This window comes from Aythya marila (genome assembly GCF_965140915.1).
Source record: "Aythya marila genome assembly, chromosome: 3".
NCBI classification, from domain to species: Eukaryota; Metazoa; Chordata; class Aves; order Anseriformes; family Anatidae; genus Aythya; species Aythya marila.
The window spans coordinates 19,040,590-19,057,025 of NC_139044.1; the positions used below are offsets into that span (position 1 = coordinate 19,040,590).

Genomic DNA, 16,436 nt, shown 5'->3' on the forward strand with positions numbered 1-16,436 from the left:
TGAATGCCAGAAACAGAGCAACTGTCTTTTCCCTCCCAGCTATAACACCACTGTGTGAACAGAGGGAATCCACATACCTTGTTACCTCCTGCTGCAGTCTGGAAACACTGGGCACGTAGAACATTACCCCAAAGAAAAGCAAAGGCTCATTGGCAAATTTGTCCAGCTGCTTCTTCAGAGGCTTTTCCAGTTCAACCCAGCGGAGTTGCTGGCTCTTGCTGAGAAACCAAAGGCCAAAGTAGTGTGTCTAGATAAAGAAACAAAATATTGCCAGTTTATCTTTTCCAGCTAGACCACACACATAAACCAACAACAAATGCAAATAAGAACAGATGGCATTGTGTCAAATTTTCTATTCCCATATGCAGCATGAGAGCAATTTTTTTATTTATTTTATTGTCCTGTGCCTTTTAGAACAGCCTTGAAGACAAATAAATATTGCAATAGACTTCACGCAGTACTATCAACTCTCTTATGTCTCCAAACATAAAGAGGTCTGTGTGAGATTATGGCACAGGTAACAAATGGTTTACGGAAAGTGCCTGGCTCAGTTTTATTTGACATGCTTACGCCTGCACCTTGTGAACAGACAGCAAAGGCTAAGTCTTAATCAAAGCACAGAGACTTCATGAGATCAGGCCCACTGCAATCAAAGGACAAGGCAACTCTTCCAACTATACAGAAATAATGCAGACCTATACACATATCAACAATTATCTACCAATACCAGAACCATTTTCCTGATACAGAACATAATGCACACTTTATTAAAATATAACAATTTAAAAAGCATTTGTGAGATTAAACCCACGTCATCAGCACTGCCCAAAGACGTATGTTATGATTAACAGCAAGTACCATAACTAGAGATATGAAGAAAAAGCGGCAAAAGAAGCATTTGTGTTTAATAAAGAAAAAAAAGCCATTCCTTACTCGGAAATCTGACTGTAGCCCTAACTGTGAAGTTCATACCAACATTTTTTCTACAATATTTCAGCTGACAGCATCAGATTTCCAGCAATGCCCTCAATACAAAATTTGACTCTGTATTAACACTGAAATGAATCAAACTGAAACAGCAAAAGGAACTTTTTGGACATCAAGCAGATTTAGGAGCTGAAAGTAGGATCGTTATTTCTGCATATTTCTTTTGTTTTATTTCAAAATATTTATTTCTTGAGGCTTAATCCAACTGACTTCCTATTCAACAAAAACTTCCCAGTAGTTTCTGTAAGTTTAGATTCACCCTAAAATACTTATTTTGTTACTATAATTTAACTGGACAACAATCCTTCCACAGGCAGTCACATTCTTTTATACACAGCACCATATTTTAAATGAAAATACTGGAGAAAGAAGAGGAAAAAAGCCTTGAGGCCTGTCTTACAAAGTTTTCATTTGAAATTACTTTTAATCCATTCAAAAAGTTTGGTCTAGAAATTAACCATCAAGATTTCTCCAACTGAATTTCCCAGATGTTCTCACTTTCAAAAATCTCTTGTCAAAAGACAAACAGCAACATTACACTTTGCAAAAGTTCCCATGACCAGCCTGTTTCACTTGGGAAAGGATACTTCTCTAAAAATCATTGCATCTACAATGACTTCGCACACAAGACATGGCAACTAATGCAGTATTAATAACGTAATTGCTTGAAAGTTAAAACAAAGCAGCAGAGGCAACATTGCTCTAACTTTTTTTTTTTTTTTAATAGCTGACAGCATGTAAATATCATATGCAAAAACCGTGAATCATAGTACAGGTGTATTTACTTTATGGTCTCATCATGTACATAATTCCAAGTTTGGGAATGTCCAGACTAGCACATAGCTGAAGAGATAACTAATTCAACTTGATCCCCCAATTAAGCATGTCAAACCTTGTATGCTGCTTAGTCTTTTCTCTTTTATCTTAGTTTGGTACAGTGTAGCAAGCTGGTTCCTTTTTGAAGAGAAGGCATCTCCAATGAAACCATCAATTTCAGGGCATAAATAAATCAAGAAGCCAGCGTCTCCCATAGGATAAGCTGAAAACAAAAATTCACTAATACACTGATAGATGCCTACTCCCTATGGAGACATTGCTTGATTAGAAGTTCTTTTGGACCGGCTGACTGTGATAGTAATTAGATTAAAATGAAAGTGGGATGGACAGTGGAGACAATAAAGGAAAAGAATTCATGTGAGAGCAGAAAAACACACAGTGATTTCACCACCTCATAAAGGAAATCCTTTAATATATGAACTCTTGAAAAATCAGCACAGGGCAGCTCATCCCCAGCAAGAAACTGTGCAGATCTGTGAACACAAATCTTCTGTATTACCTTAAAAAGTAAACAGCCACATTACCTGGGACCCCAGTTTTCAGTGTCAAGTACTTTTTAAACATCTTAGCAACTGAATCGGCTGCTTCAACTTGCAGTCTGAAGTCTAAAACAATTATTCAAAGGGATTGAGGGTATTACAATTAAACAGCTTGAATGAGCAGTCTCCACCACATTGAGCAGTGGGAACTACAAAAATGCTGATTTGCTACAGTAGAAGGCTCTTAACATACCACATCCAGGAAAAAAAAAAAAAAAAAAAAAAAAAAAAAGAAAATCCGAATCACTTTCAAACAATATGAAGCGAAGGGAATGCAATATCTAAGCTTCTAGAGCAGAGCAGATGCAGCAGAGTGCCCCACGGCAAGCATGCATTTCACACAGCCAAAAGATGTCTGTTTTCCTGGAAAGCGGCCTGCAGAGGATCAAGCAATTACATTAAACATAGACTGCGGAGCAGAGATCAAGTCACAAATGCATGCACTTGGGAAGAGATGAACAACACAGTTATCTGAATTCCAGCTTCCAGTTGCTGGGAATTTTATTTTTGAGAATGTTAGCATTTCTGAACCGCTTGCTGTGTAGAAGGACTTCTACAACCAGTACTGCAAACGCCTGAAGAGACCCCTCTACCCAAGGGACATCAGCAGTTCCTGAACACAACCAGAGGAACATGGGACTGGAAATAGCTGGACCTTCAAGTCCAGTGTGCTGTGACCAGCCACATGATATTGCAGATGGCCTCAGTCATGTGCTGCCTGCCACACACTCCAACCCACAACACATTTTTACAGCACAAACAACCCACAGATGAGTTGAGAGGATAATAAAAACATTGGAACTTTTTCATCTAGAAGCAGTTGATTGAAAACAAGGTTGATTCCAGAAGCTGGTCTGTTTGTCCATCCATGTAAACCACCAACTCCATTCCAGTTTTCATGGAATAAATATCAACACCCACTCCTGTGAGACTCTGAAGCAACACGGGCTGCTGTAGGAGGCAAAATCAGCAAAGTGGCTCAGGAAATAAATGATGCCTTCACTTCTGGAAAACCTTCTTCTCCTAGCCAGGGACTCTGGTGATACCCCCGATGGTAAGCTTTCTGTAACACAGAATATACACGCACTCATCCACTTTGTGCACAAAGAGCTTCAGTTGCTAGTGTTTTTGGCCTGCCTAATCTTCAAATGCAAGAAGAAACCTGCAAGAAGAGTTTGTGTGAATTTTCTCTTAAGGTTTTAGAATTTTTCCCACCTACCAGGCACCAACCACTTCATCCATGGTACAAGGAGACCCGGCTCATGCTAGTGCAGGAGATGTGGTTTGAACCAGAGAACCTGTGCACCCAAATGGCACCAAGTGAAAAGGTGATCTTTGAAATTCAGCAAGTCAGAAAACTGGACAGTAAAAACGGTGCTTAAAGGGCTTAAAAAGGGAAAATAAACAAAACAAACAAAAAAAAGGTATCTGTCAGTTCAGGAGACAACGCAATCATTTTGTACTTGGTGCTAGCCGTGCTCCTAAGTCCGGAGGACTTGCCTCTTTGCCTGAGTCCACACTTGCCTTTTTGCCAGGCAAAACCAGCAGGATTGTCAACACCATCAGGCTACAGACACTCACTAAACCAGCAAGTCTCACTCAAAAAAATCCAGCAAGACAGACTCGGTGTTTATTAAGGCATCTGGTTAAGCAGCCAACTAAATATTTATCCTCGAGGAAGAGGCAGAGTTCCAGCTCCTCCAGGCAAAAAGCATTAAACTCCACTGTCCCGGGGCGCTCGCTCAGAGGGAAGGCACCATTTACGGCAGCCAACTGTTCCTAGAAGGCCTCTCCTGCAAGCGCTGCCTCAGCTCAGCCCCAGCTTCGCTGTCGAGACAAGTTTGACCAAGCCAAACTTTGAGGCAAGCCAGCAGCCCGACACGGGCTGCCCACCGAGGACAGGGGATCTTCCAGGGGGAAGAAAAAGGAAAAAAGGCCAGAACAGCAGCAAATGGTGAGCCCTGGGAAGTAGTCAGTGCTCAGCCTTACATCCTATTGCTGTGGCTGGGTTTTACAACACTGCACTGCTGGAACTACCACTGTGGGATTCAGCATCCAAGGGTAAATTTGGCTAGAAGGGACCTTCTTGGCCAGCTGTCTTTGCCCATCCCATTCCCTATCCAAAATAAAATAAAATAAAATAAAAAAAACAGACCAACCCTTAAAGCACATCAGACCATGCTAAGCTATTTAAACTTATTTTATAAAGCAAACAAAGAACAGAACGGAGAAACAAAGTCCCACAACAGATTTGTACAGCTTATTTTAAGCGAGTTCACTCAGTTTCACTCAAAGAGAAAAATGTCATTAGATTAAAAAAAAATTATAATCTGTGCACACACATACAAGACTCTAAGAGGATGTGTCCTCTCTTCCCCTTTCTCTCCCCTCCTCCTTTTCTCATTTTTACATTATGTTCGCCTAAGAGCTCATTTCATTGGAACTGGTAACTGTTCAGCTACTAGACCTGATGCTTTGTCAAAAGCTTTGCTGAAAAAGGATAAAACCAGATCTTACAGGAGTTACACAGCTACACTTTCTACTGACCTATTCTTGAACCCTGACTCAGTCAGGGAGGGAGCTGCATTCCCCAGAGATCAAATAGAAATATGCATAATCCATTAGATACTGTTTTTCAGTTGTGTGGTGTAATGATTGACAGTCCTTCACAACAATACATACAGTCATCTCAAACAGTTTTGCTTTTTGGCAGGGGCTTCAAACAGCTTTTTTTTTGTTTGTTTTATTTCTAAGAAATCAGCTCAAGTGAAATGTATACATTCCTACCACAAAGGGAAAAATTGGGATACACCTGGGATTTATTTCAATATAAGGGCAAATGAAAGCATCCAACAAAAATTGGTTATTTTTTAAGAGAACAGACATTTTTACCTGAGGCTGCATGGAGGAAACAAACAGGATTTTAACAGTTTTATAAGCATGGGATTTAATGAAACTTGGTTTCTGCCTTACTCATATGCCATAAAAGTTTTTTGCTGCATTTAGGGAATTCATAGAGTCTCTTTCCAACATGGATTCTTGCAAAGCTGTTTTTCCTCCTCGACCAGTACACTCATACCTCGACCACCTACACCGGTACACAGGTCTCTCTCCTCTAGCCAGTTACCTAGTAGCAGAAATCTAAAGCGTAAACTTTGTGAAAACACCTTTGACCTTTTCTCTGAAATTTACTTGGTAGTGAATTGTAAAATTATGGAAGGCTTAGAGAGGGTCATGAACAGTCACCGAATGATCACATTAGCCTTCTCTCCCCACAAACCATGCTAGGAAGACTAGAAGGTCAGAGTAAGAATTGAATTTAGGGTCAGAGAGAAAGGACAGCATAGAGCAATAGGCATCTCCGAGCTTGCCAGCTCCAACTATTTCTTATGTGATGAGCAGAGAGGTTGCAGGGAGACCCTCTCAGGGTTGAAGAGGTAGGTAATTCTCTTCGCTCCAAAACATTTAAAGAAGCAGTAGATACTGCCAGAATCAATCATAAGAGAAGGGAAATAATAATAATAATAATAAAAAAAGATCTGTTAAAATATGCTGCGCTGCTGAAATTTGAACTTAACAAAATTGGTTCAATGTTGCCAAAATTCTGTTTGGAAAAAAAGCGCGGAGGGTGATGAAAGAAGGGGAAAATGTTCCAACAACATCAAAGCATTCTCTCCTGCGTTGTTAAAATATTTTTTCATCTTGGAACACAAACTTTTTGTGCTGACATTTCTTTTTACGTGACCCAAACAATTTTGAAAATGAAAGAAAACACCAAAGCAATACAAAGCCCCTGACCAAAACAACTTCCTTTGCTACTCCACTGTCTGATCTCTTTCTCTGGAAAATTTTGAAACTTCAGGCTTTGTTCCCCTTTGGAACAAAACATGTTCTGAAATCATGAAATGCTTTGTGAAGAAAAATGTTAACCCACTGACAGAACTATTGTTTGCAAATGCAGGTGGACCTGCATCAAAAGCATCATTAGGCCCCACATCTCTGCTGTGCCAACTAGAAAAACCCATAAGGAATATGAGGAGAATCACCTCATTCATTTCACTCCTTTCTGCAATGGAAGAAGAGGGAAAGACCTAGCCTCTGTAAGGAGGCTTAAAGTACAACCAACAGGAAAAAAAAAAAAAAAAACATTTATAGTTACTAGGAACTCCTCACACCTAGAAGATTGGGGTAGTAAAAATATTTCTATTTATTTTCAGAAGAGGATTTTAGTAAACACAATATTCTGATTCTGCCCTATTCCCGCCTGCACATTGCTCTGCCTTTTTTGCAGATACACACAGTAAAATTACTCTCTCATTCTTTATCATTTCTGATATACTAAAATGAGTGATTATTTTTCATCTGTACTAGCTATTTGTATTCTACCTTCCAGTTGCCACCACTACAAAAGGCCCTATATGAACAAATATAAGACACTGCAAGATTAACAGAGTTCCCAGCTGTCCTTATAGAAAGCATCCATCAGGACAGCCAGACAATATACAGCAATTCCCAGGCAACGGTTTTCAATTTGTGGTTTGCAAAAGCCTAGAAGCATGCAGGATACACACAATGAGTCCACAGAAGGTAAAAGACTGTTCATTTGTGCCACTTACTGGAGAGAGCTTGAGCCCCTCTAGAAAGGGCTCAAGAGTTAAACACTGAACTCTACAGCAAGAAAATAAAAGATTTCAGTCTTTAATAAGAAAAGTCTGTGTTTCTTAACTTTTTCAGAAATATTGGGAATGTAAAAGAAGACTCTTGGTGCTTCAGATGCCAAATATTTCAGTTAAACAAAAGGAAGAAAAAAAACATGCTCAAACTGTTACTAGTTGCTCTGGCTTATAACACAACTACTGCCTGTTTCAGTACATTAGTAACAAGAATATACTTATGTCAAGGTGGCTATTTAAATGCCAGCGATCTCCTTCCTACTGGCATAGTTCAACAGTGTCAATGAAATTAGTAAACATTCAAATAAACATGACTGCAACTTGGCCCACTAGCATCCCAATTCAGAAAGCAAGACCCATCCTTTACTAAGAAAAGAAAATTCATTTTAATAATACAAAAAGCTCTCAAAGCACAGTGAAAGAGCAACAGCATGAAACCCTGGGTATTGTTCTATCTCCAGTCTTCATGCAACCAGAAAACGCTTGTCCAAGCTGCAGCTGTTGATCATATCTGGCCAGCAATATGAATAACACAATTCAAATGAACAGACTGCCTGAGCTAAAAATGCATCAAATTATAAAGTGACAGATGGTCTTTCCTGGGTTACTCTTACCTCACGTAATTCCAGCCTCTGAGCAACAGCTTCCAAGCACTCCTGCCCCGTGCTCTCCACAGAGAGGGTGCACTCGATGACATTGTTGTCCAGCAGACGGATCCGTGTCACAAAGCAGTTCTTGCTCAAGACGTTGTAGCGTCTGGTCCGTCGTAGTTTCAGCCCGAAAGGCATGGCTGTTGGCCTGGAAGGTCGTCCCTTCCCTTCGCTCTTCTGAGAGTATCAGCACACTCGTTGGCTCGCCTTGAAGGCTTCTTCAATTGGCGTTACTCTCCTCCAGAAGTGGAGGTGGATGCCCATTCCCAGGGCGGGCTCCACAGGATTCCTGCAAAACACATACAGATAAGTAGAGTTAAGTGTGAAATAAGAGGTTCCTAAATTTCAGCAGAACAGAAAAAAAAAAAAAAAAAAAAAAAGATTAAAGGAAAACAGCAACATTCAAGCTCATAAAACAAACACCTCCACACACCAGATTGCCAGGCACTCACTACATCTCCCCCAAAAAGCCACATTATACGACAAATCTTTTCAAAACTTCTACTTTGGCACTGAATTTAAAGCATGAATTTAATTGCAAAGTCATTCTACAAGAAGCTCGACACAAAGAGCAACTCTACAGGGCACATACCCAGAGGTGCTAACTCTCCCACCATTCCCCCACCACAGGGGTCTATAACATAATCTTTAAGTTAAGTTTTTGGTACCCCCAGGCCAGCTTTGAAAGCTAGCTTAAGAAACTGATGGGAAGAAGCATTTAAAAGAGGTGCGAGTTTGAAAGAAGAAAGACTGGCTGCAGTCAGCAGGAAATGCGGGTGCTCAGCACCTCTGAAAATCAAACCTAGGTATGCATGTGAAAGGCAAGAAGCATCCCAGACATCACAGGGAGGGCTCCTCTGAGGCAATTCCTGACATTTTGCTCACTTCCATCTCCAAAGCAGTTCTGCATTTCACCATTTCAGGTGGAATGAGTAACTGCAATAACAGCTGTCAGAGGCGAGGATAAAACTGAGTGGGAGGAAGAGAACACATTCTAGAAATTGTTTCTAATTACTACTCCTGAAATTTATCGGGGACACATGCAAACATTAAACCAAAATACAAAATAGACATAAGAACTAAAGGTGAAGAATAAGGACATCTAATAACCTATGATCCTCATCTGCGAGATCCACTTTTTTTTTTTTTTTTTTTTTTAACTTTTTATATTGGATCAAGTTCAAGCTGAACCAAAATAAAGCCTTTGCACAGGCATAACCACCTTTACAGTGTCACTTTCCACATGCAGGCACGAATGAAATGGAAAACAGAATTCACTTGCTACCAAGCCTTCCTGGTTTTGTTTCAATATTCTGGAGAGAGAGATGGAGGAACAGTAACAGTGGCATTTAAAAGTCCATTTCTCCTAACAAATAATAGCAAAAACAAAAGCTAGCTCCCATTTCTGAAGGGACATGACAGGAAGCACTGCCAGCAGAGCGTGCAGCATTTAGCTACCATGACATTTCGAACAGATAGCACGCTGCCCACATGCAGCATCTGGCACAGAACCGCATGAATCAGGGTTTACTGAATGCAGTTGCTCTGGAGATTATTAGAAGCAGCCCAACTGACTGCAGTGATTATCACTATACTAGAAACGTAACCATCACACGTTTGATTAAGTATATATTCCAAAGTCAGTACATCTTGGCATTTTTGAGAGAGAGAGGGCAAGATAAACCAAACCAAAACCACGGATAGAAAAACACAGGCAACTCCTCACTGCTGAGGTGTGCGAGTACCCTGGTAATCTACTGGCTTGAGGATAGAAAAGCCTACAGATTCAGAAGGGCCATTTACTATTTGACTGAAGTGCAAACGAACCTATCAAACTCGCTGCTGCACTTTATAATCTCTTGTTTCTGACTTTTGTGAGTACAGACATAATTTAATATTTTCACGATTGCATGCATACCTTGCATCACTGTAATATCAGAAGCCACCAAACACAAATTAATACATCCTTACAACAATCTGATGAGGCAGGGACATATTATCTGTGATTCACAGAAGAGGAATTGAAACAAACATCAGCCAGCTTGTTCAAGATCGCTCAGGAGAACGCAGAAGATCCAGAAGATCTATGCATCAACACACAGGCCAGGCTAATGCTTTAACCCTTGGCTATTTGGCAATTATTTTTCTTATCAACCTACCCCAAACTAGAATAGAAACTTGAAAAGTGGGAAGAATGGAAGGAAATTACAAAGAATGAAGGGTGTGGAGGACTGTGGCTTATCAAGAACAGTATTCTTGTTCAGTCTCTGGCTTTGCAGATTATTTTAAGTGGGACACATAAAGAGTTTTAGCTAGCCAATTCAATTAAAAAAACAAAACAAAACAAAACAAACAAAAAAAAACTTATCTTGCATCAGTGTAAGTTGCACACATTTCCTTACAGAACATGAACCATCCCCTGTACAGTAATCGCATAGATAACAGTAGCCTAGAGGTGAAATTAATGTTAGTAGAAAAATTGGCTTGTTTGCCAAAATCATTTGCCTTATTTGCCTTGTTTACCAGAAAAATTGAATAATCCAACTATTGTTGGTCAGCCATTGCAGAACACTTGCGTACAGACATACTATTCCAGAATACAGCCACCAGTTCTCATGGAATGGAAATGTTAACATGGATTGCAAACAAATTTCTGTAAATTGTATCACCCAATTTGCTTAGGTAATCAAGAACAGTATTTCCTCCACTTTTCAAGAACTAGTAAAGTAACATTTTTTTCTCAAGTCTATCGAGGGCGATCTGCCACCACCACTTTCTAAAAATGTAGAAACAGAAATGGGTTAATGGATGCATTTTGTGTAACACAGTTTGGGTTACATTTTCATTTCACCTGCACGTACATGAAAGCCTGATGACAGCTCCTTCATATGGAATGTCACACTTCGGATGGCAAGGCTGAGACAGCCTTAACTGTCTCCAGTTGGCCCAGCTTGTAATAACCATTAATTCTCAATGCAATGCGCATGCCTAACTTTTCTATTTACACACCTTCTGGATGTTGGACCAACTTTATGTTTTGGTTTTCTGTTAAGCCGACACTTTCAAAGTCTCTGTCAAGTTTTCTAAATAAAAAAAAAAACTTACATTTTATAGGTCCTGGTCATTTACAGATTCCTAAAGGAAACGGGGTATTTTTGCCTCATTATGGTTGCATAATCTAAAAAGCATCAGGACTATCAATTTTTACTTGCTGCAGATGACAGAAAAAGAAGATGACTGGAAACAGAAGGGTTGTGGTCTACCAGAGTGCTGAATTTTTCCACAAGTAGAGTTCTTCTCCCAAAAACTTGCCAGGAAGTTAAATGTTAAGGTTAAATTAAGTTAGCAAACACCCACCACTCTTCAAAATGCAGAATGCAGACAAACACGCCTTTTCAATGAAAAATAATCATCCCTACTGCGGCCAAGTTTCCAGGCACCATAGAGAATCTGTGCCTAGCCCTGACACATCCAGTGAATGTATGGCCCCTGCTAAAAATCTTATCTTTTGGTGGCAGGCAGCGCTCTGGTACCCAACTGGGTCCCTGAGGACTGAAGATTAGAGGACTGGAACACTTGTCATACAAGGACAGGCTGAGAGAACCACGCCTGCTTTGCCTGGAAAAGAGAAGACTGAGGGGAGACCTCACAAATGTGTACAAATATCTGAGGGGAGGGTGTCAAGAGGATGGAGCCGGTTTCTTTTCAGTTGTGCCCAGCAACAGGACGAGAGGCAACAGGCACAAACTGAAGCACAGGAGGTTCCGGCTGAATATGAAGGGGCACTTCTTTGCTGTGAGGTGACAGAGTGCTGGGACAAGTTCCCCAGAGACATTGTGGAGCGCCCTCTGGAGATATCCAAAACCCACCTGGATGCCATCCTGTGCCATGTGTTCTCTAGGTGATCCTGCTCAGCAGGCGAGCTGGACTGGGTGATCTTCAGAGGTCCCTGCCAGCCTCAGCCATTTGGTGATCCTGTGACTGCATGGCCTGCATGCCTGCAATGCATGGCCTGCTCCTGCCCATGGTATATCCACGGAGGCCAGCCAGGTGTGTGGGTGCACTCAGGACTGCACACACAAGGTAATTTTCAGAGGCAGGAGTGGCCAACAGAGAGCTCTGACTGCATGTAAGCCTTTAGCTCATTTCCATGCTTACACGTTTGAGAAGAAAACTCCACCCTATAAAATACTTCTTCTGAAACAGCCTGATGACAAGCATCATGTATGAACTGTGAAAATCAAAACATCTTTTCTAAAAAGCACCTATCCTAAATGCAGTTTCTTCAGCACAAAGATGAAGAGGCACCATATCTTAGCTGGTTCTTGGTAAATATTAACATTGTTTCAGCAAATCAAGGAAAAACTGAACAACAAGCCAACCCATTTGCTATCAGACTTTGAAATCCTATTTCCTATACTGTTTGCTTGAAAAAGCCCTATGGATAAAGTTAATGGCTGTGGAACGTAGGTTTTTTTTCCCCTTTTACAAGACATTACAATTAAATCAGATAAGCCATCAGTACACAAAAAGCAAGTAACTGAATTTTATACCTTCTCCAAACCTAAAAATGAAAGAAACCAGAAGTACAAAAAAAAAAAAAATCCTTCGCTCTCCTAAAGACAGCTGGGGCTGGCTGAAGTTTCTTACTACTAGTTTTTAAAAGTTTTGAAGGGACAAAGGGAAGCTGCTCGATGTTTCAAGAGGGAGAGGTCATATGGCAGAAGCCCCTTTGCATGATGAAGGGCACTGCTCCAGTTGCACAGCATTTGCTCTCTTCCTTAAATTTATTTAAAGACCAGGAGAGAAGAGAGACTTATAAATAATTAAGGCCAGGATAACTTGCAGGACACTTCCAAGCATGTGACTTGCTCCTCTATTACAGACTTTGTATATACTACTACGGCACTACATTCAAAGGAGTGAAAATAACAAAAACAGCATCTGATACAAAATGCACTTAAAACAGAATGCTTTCTCTCACTTCATTGGCTTTTGCATGTAATTTCTGAAACTCCAGGAAGAAAGCAATTACTGTCAAACTGCAGCCTGTATTTACCAACAGCGCCTGGCCCCCTTCCAGCATTCCTGGCACTGCAGGAGCAGCAGCACACCTCGCGCAGCTATGTAACCCTGGGCTGGGCACAAAACCGCAGGGCTTGGTGTGCGCTGCAAGGAGGGTGCGAGCCTACGGTTTTAGGGAAGAATAAAAATAACAGCGTATGGGAGTCGGGATGTGGCACAATCCATCTCTCCACTGAGTTCTCTCCAAGGGAGGAAGCCTCTCCCTGTCAAACAGCCTCCTCTCACTTGGTTGCTTTCGTGAGGAGGGTAGCACACAGGTAAAATGTGCACGGAGTATTTTTGTAGCTAGCAAGGAGTCTGTATCCCACACGGTTACGGGTGACATTCCCATACAACCTAAGAAACCCTCAGGAGTCAAATTCACCCATGGACTGATGGAAGTGGTTTTCAACCCTTACATAATGTAAGCCTTCTGCTGAAAACCCACTGTTTTCACCTACTCATTCATACAGCTCCTGGCAAAACAGGGACCTCATCCCCAGGCATTTAAATCTTTAAAAATTCTTGGGGAGATTTAAGTATTACCATAATCCAAGTAGTAAAACCGATAACATTCTCACCTTTACATTCTAGAAGAGAGTCAAATTACACTTTCATTCCTTTTTTTTTTTTTTTTTTAAACTCCCTTTTTTAAGCATCTGCATGAGTATCTTATCTTACACAAAACTTTCGAAGCCTCTAGGCATCGAGTAATCCCCTGCTTATTTGCATGAAGAAAAGCCAAGGAATACTCAGGACATTCAAAGCAGAAGACCATAGCTGCTGTTAATATCACTGTTCATCACCAGGTACCAATACACAGTAACAAAAAGATCATCTCGGCATTTCTACTTCCACAACTTCATCACAGGCTTCCCTTCCCAGTTTTCCATGAGATCCATCTTTGCTGTAACAGATATTTTTATATCAAAGTTGTCATATGTTTCTACTGTATCCCATTTGGGTCAGATTCTACTTTCCATGGTACAAATATACTGTCTTGAGCAGCTTAACTGTAGTTCAAGTCAAAAGAGTAATTCCAATTTTGACTAGTCAAAATTCTACCCTTTCTTTCTTCTCTTTTGTTGAAATACCTACATAAATGTTATTAGATGCTTAGACGTTTTTTGTTATCCCATCCTTCCCCCCTTCTATACCAACTCTTTTGGTGTAAGAACACCTTTCTTATGCACCCACAGAGCAGCTCTCTGGAGTCTGGGGACATCAAAGCCCAGTAGGCAGACACATAATTACTCTTTTCTGTCAAGGTGCACAAGTACCAAGTATTTTTGAGGAGGGCACTAAGTCAGTGTCCAACAGTGTCTACCACAGAAGTGATGAGAGCTTCCCGAACCATACACTAGCACCTTGCCCATTACTTCCTCACTCATTGCTCCAGACTGCTTTCAACAAACAGGTCTTTCTAATGCAACTATTGATGAAGGACTCTGAGTTACTGCCCTCAGTCAAGACAGGAGCTGATCTGCATGAAGTATCTAAATGGCACATAGGTTGCCACTGTAGTCAGCCTTAATCCATAGGAACATAACAAAGCTGGAGCTTTTACCACTCACAGGGACACCTAGAAGAACTTTGTGCTGCACTAAACAGAGCAAAAAAGTCCAAAGCATGCACACACCACCAGCCCCAGCAGCTTTTTCTCCCCAGGCTGCCTGTGCCAGGCACTTGCCGCAGCTCCGCGGCCGAGCTCTGTGGCGGCAGGGTGCAGCTCCGCAGGGTACAGCAGTTAACCACTCGCAACCTTCTCGCACCTCACCTATGTTGTTGCAAGACCTCAAATTAGAAGCAGCCAGGAATGATTGGTGCCTTGATGGCACCTGTCCAAGGCTGCAGTTTTGTACGGGAGGTAGTCTCACCTAAGAGCTCACCACTGCCAGGAATGGGAGGGAGGAAAGTGCTGATCCTTTTTTTTTTTTTTCCTCTCATTTTTTCCCCTCCCTAATTTCAGAGCAAACAGCCACAGCTGGTCTGCTGCCAACTCTGGAAGTCTGCTGGGACCTTCTCCTGGTTGAGCCACTTCAACTCCCCAACTTGCTAAAAGAATAGGATCATATTTGGCTCCTCATGGCTGAGTCCACCATGAGCAGCCCACCTGGCACAGGGAAGAGAGCAGCACCACACTGCTCAGAGAAGGAAGAACAAGAGCAAGATCAGCCAGGCAGTTTGTGAAATCACAGCCCAAGGAAAGCTTCAGGTGCCAGTAGGCAGGGAAACAGCCAGACTAGATGGCCAGTCTTCCCTGTATGACAGAGCTGTGCTAGAATCAAAGTTACTTTACCTGGAATAGCAAGTTGACTCAAAACGCACCTACTTTTATTTTTATTTTTTTCCAAAACAAAGCAACTCACTCTGGAACTGAATACCTGTACGAATATAGTCAAGATTACAAAGTCTGGATGGAACACTCCTATTTTTAATAAGGAGAAAGGAGGACCCAGGGAACTACAGAGAAGTAAGCCTCACCTCTGTGCCCAGCAAGATCATGGAAAAGATCCCCCTGAAAGCAATGTCAAGGCACATGCAAGCCAAGGTGATCCGAGACAGCCAGCACGGTTTCGCCAAGGGCAAATCGTGCCTGACCAACCTCGTGGCTTTCTATGATGGTGTGACTACATCACTTGACAAGGGAAGACCAACTGATGTTATCTACCTGGACTTCTGCAAGGCCTTTGACATGGTCCCACATGACATCCTGGTCTCCAAATTGGAGAGAGATGGATTTGATGGGTAGACCATGGCTTGAAGGTTGCACCCAAAGAGTGATGGTCAATGGCTCCAAGTGGAGGCAGGTGACGAGTGGTGTTCCTCAGGGGTTTCTCCTGGGACTGGTGATATTCAATATCTTCATCAATGACAAAGACAGTGGGATTGAGCACACCCTCAACACGTTTGCAGATGACACCAAGCTGAGTGGTGCAGTTGATACACCAGAAGGAAGGGACACAATCCAGAGGGACCTGGACAAGCTTGAGAAGTAAGCCCATGTGAGCATAATGAGGTTCCACTAGGCCAAGTGCACGGTGCTGCACCTGGGTCAGGGCAATCCCAGACAGGAGCAGAGACTGGGAGAAGAACTCACAGAGAGCAACCCTGCAGAGAAGGACCTGGGGTTCAAAGATCAGGAAAAGCTAACTGTTAAGCAAAAGCTAACTGCTAGCAAATTCAACTATTTAGAATAAATTATTTTCAACTGACTTAAAACTTCTGAGAAGATTATTCACTTTTTGTTTGTATTTTACAGCAACATTTACAGGCACCATTCATTTTTTCTTTCACAGTCACCTTTACGATGGGTTTCAACTCTTTCAGGCTGACTAAAGCTACAGTGATTATAAGAGATTACATTTCCTGCTAAATGCGATTGATAGGCATGCAAAAACATAAAAACAGCAAAAGATATGCCTAATAAAAAACAGGAAATTTTCTTAGTGTTTTCATTATTCTTTCATGATACAAAGACACGAGTAAAACCGCAAATAAAAGTTCTAAATACATGGTAACATGATGAGCAGAAGTGGCAATTCCAGTAGAGGTAAGTAACTGAATTGGGTGTGGAGTGAAGTTGTACACACTCGTACATTCACACTAATTAAATGTGCACTACTACACACTGGTGTCAGTTCTATAATTTCAAACAATGCAATAAAAAGTTTGTTAGAAATATT

General features: G+C 41.4%; 1 protein-coding gene across 1 annotated transcript in view; it reads right to left on the reverse strand.

The window, feature by feature from the left end:
* The window catches only part of PTPN14 (protein tyrosine phosphatase non-receptor type 14), a 107,290-nt gene that overhangs the window by 59,601 nt on the left and 31,253 nt on the right, over positions 1-16,436 (reverse strand). Inside the window, exons 2-3 of the mRNA XM_082757477.1 lie at positions 7,651-7,975; positions 78-247 (exon numbers count right to left, since the gene is read on the reverse strand). Coding sequence (XP_082613603.1) covers positions 78-247; positions 7,651-7,824 — 344 coding nt within the window. The 5' untranslated portion in view covers positions 7,825-7,975. The remainder of the gene's footprint in view (positions 1-77; positions 248-7,650; positions 7,976-16,436) is intronic.